Raw genomic sequence first — 1,360 nt, forward strand, 5'->3', positions numbered from 1 at the left:
TTCATGGAAGATGATCTTTACTTAGTAAGCTAATTTTTGGCATAAAAGAAAAATTTATAATTTTGACGCATACAATGTATTGTTGGCTATTGCTACAAATATACCCGTGTGACTTAAGACTGGTTTTGTGGTCCAGGGTCACATATGTCATTCAGTGTCATTTCTTTATGAAGATTTATACCTTGTGCAAGTACATTCCACTGCATAACTCTGATCGTCTGCCTGGCGTCTCCATGCCCGGTCTGAACGAAAGCTCTCTGCAGCTGGGCTGGCCGGTTTCTCAAAACCTCTCTACATTCCCGCAACAGCTCCAAAGGGTCCGCTGGGTCTTGATCCAGATCCAGATCGTTACCTGGATTGTAAGTGGAGTCACACGGGTGAGGGAGAGCAGGTCTGCTGACGGTCTTAGCCAGGGCACTGTAGAGACTGCTAGTGCTGCTGCCCATGGAACATGCTGAAAGAAACAAAACAACCAATCACATCAGGATCTTTCTTGATTTTTTCCCCCCGGAATTCTATCACCAACTCTCTTAAACTCTGTCACATTGCTGCAAATAGCTGTCAGTGTGAACACACCTTTAAAGAAACAAAACAACCAATCACATCAGGATCTTTCTTGATTTTTTCCCCCCGGAATTCTATCACCAACTCTCTTAAACTCTCTGTCACATTGCTGCAAATAGCTGTCAGTGTGAACACACCTTTACAATTAGCAGTTGTGCTGAACTAAATCAGGCTTTGCCACCTATTTCCACTTTAACATTCTATCCTGTATCTTTTTCAATTAGGACAAGCAAACACATGGTTAATTCATTTATACTGAGAGCAGCAAGTAGGACCGGCCAGACATGAGTTGTATAAAAAACGTCACACTCAGAGCTGAGAGGCGTTCATGCATGTAATAGCTCCATTGATCTCAAGGTCTCAGTAACATACAAGTTCACAGGTGTAGACTTCTTCACTTTAAATGAATGTCCTGGTTGGCTACACCAGAGCTTTCTTTTGGTCTGTAGGTTCCTGGTAATCCATCTTGACCTTAAACGACTAAACATGCCTTGATTAATGCCTGGTTAGCTTTGAACTCAGCTGCCTCTGAGCTCTATAGATCACTGGGGGGTTTGCTGCTCAATGTTGTTAAATGAGTTAATTTAACCATATCATAATCTTTAATGGCACTTGAATAGATCTCAATGTGTGACTAAATAAAATTCATAAAATAATTACTAAAGTAACTACAAAATAATTAATAATTGTAATTATAAAATGATAAATAATATTTTCATTAAAACTATTTTTTTTTTTTAATTATAAATAATTTTTATTATTTCAATTATTTCGTTATTCTTTTGTGCCGACACCC

The 1,360-nt window shown here is 38.8% G+C and overlaps 1 protein-coding gene across 2 annotated transcripts in view; it reads right to left on the reverse strand.

Moving 5' to 3' along the window:
- Nucleotides 1-1,360, reverse strand: part of LOC107742507 (nocturnin-like) — a 20,887-nt gene that overhangs the window by 10,227 nt on the left and 9,300 nt on the right. For both annotated transcript variants that reach the window (XM_016555505.1, XM_016555504.1), the window contains exon 2: nt 182-454. In XM_016555505.1, coding sequence (XP_016410991.1) covers nt 182-446 — 265 coding nt within the window. In that variant the 5' untranslated portion in view covers nt 447-454. The remainder of the gene's footprint in view (nt 1-181; nt 455-1,360) is intronic.

The sequence above is a fragment of the Sinocyclocheilus rhinocerous genome, unplaced genomic scaffold, assembly GCF_001515625.1.
Source record: "Sinocyclocheilus rhinocerous isolate Xijiao unplaced genomic scaffold, SAMN03320098_v1.1 scaffold496, whole genome shotgun sequence".
Taxonomy (NCBI): Eukaryota; Metazoa; Chordata; class Actinopteri; order Cypriniformes; family Cyprinidae; genus Sinocyclocheilus; species Sinocyclocheilus rhinocerous.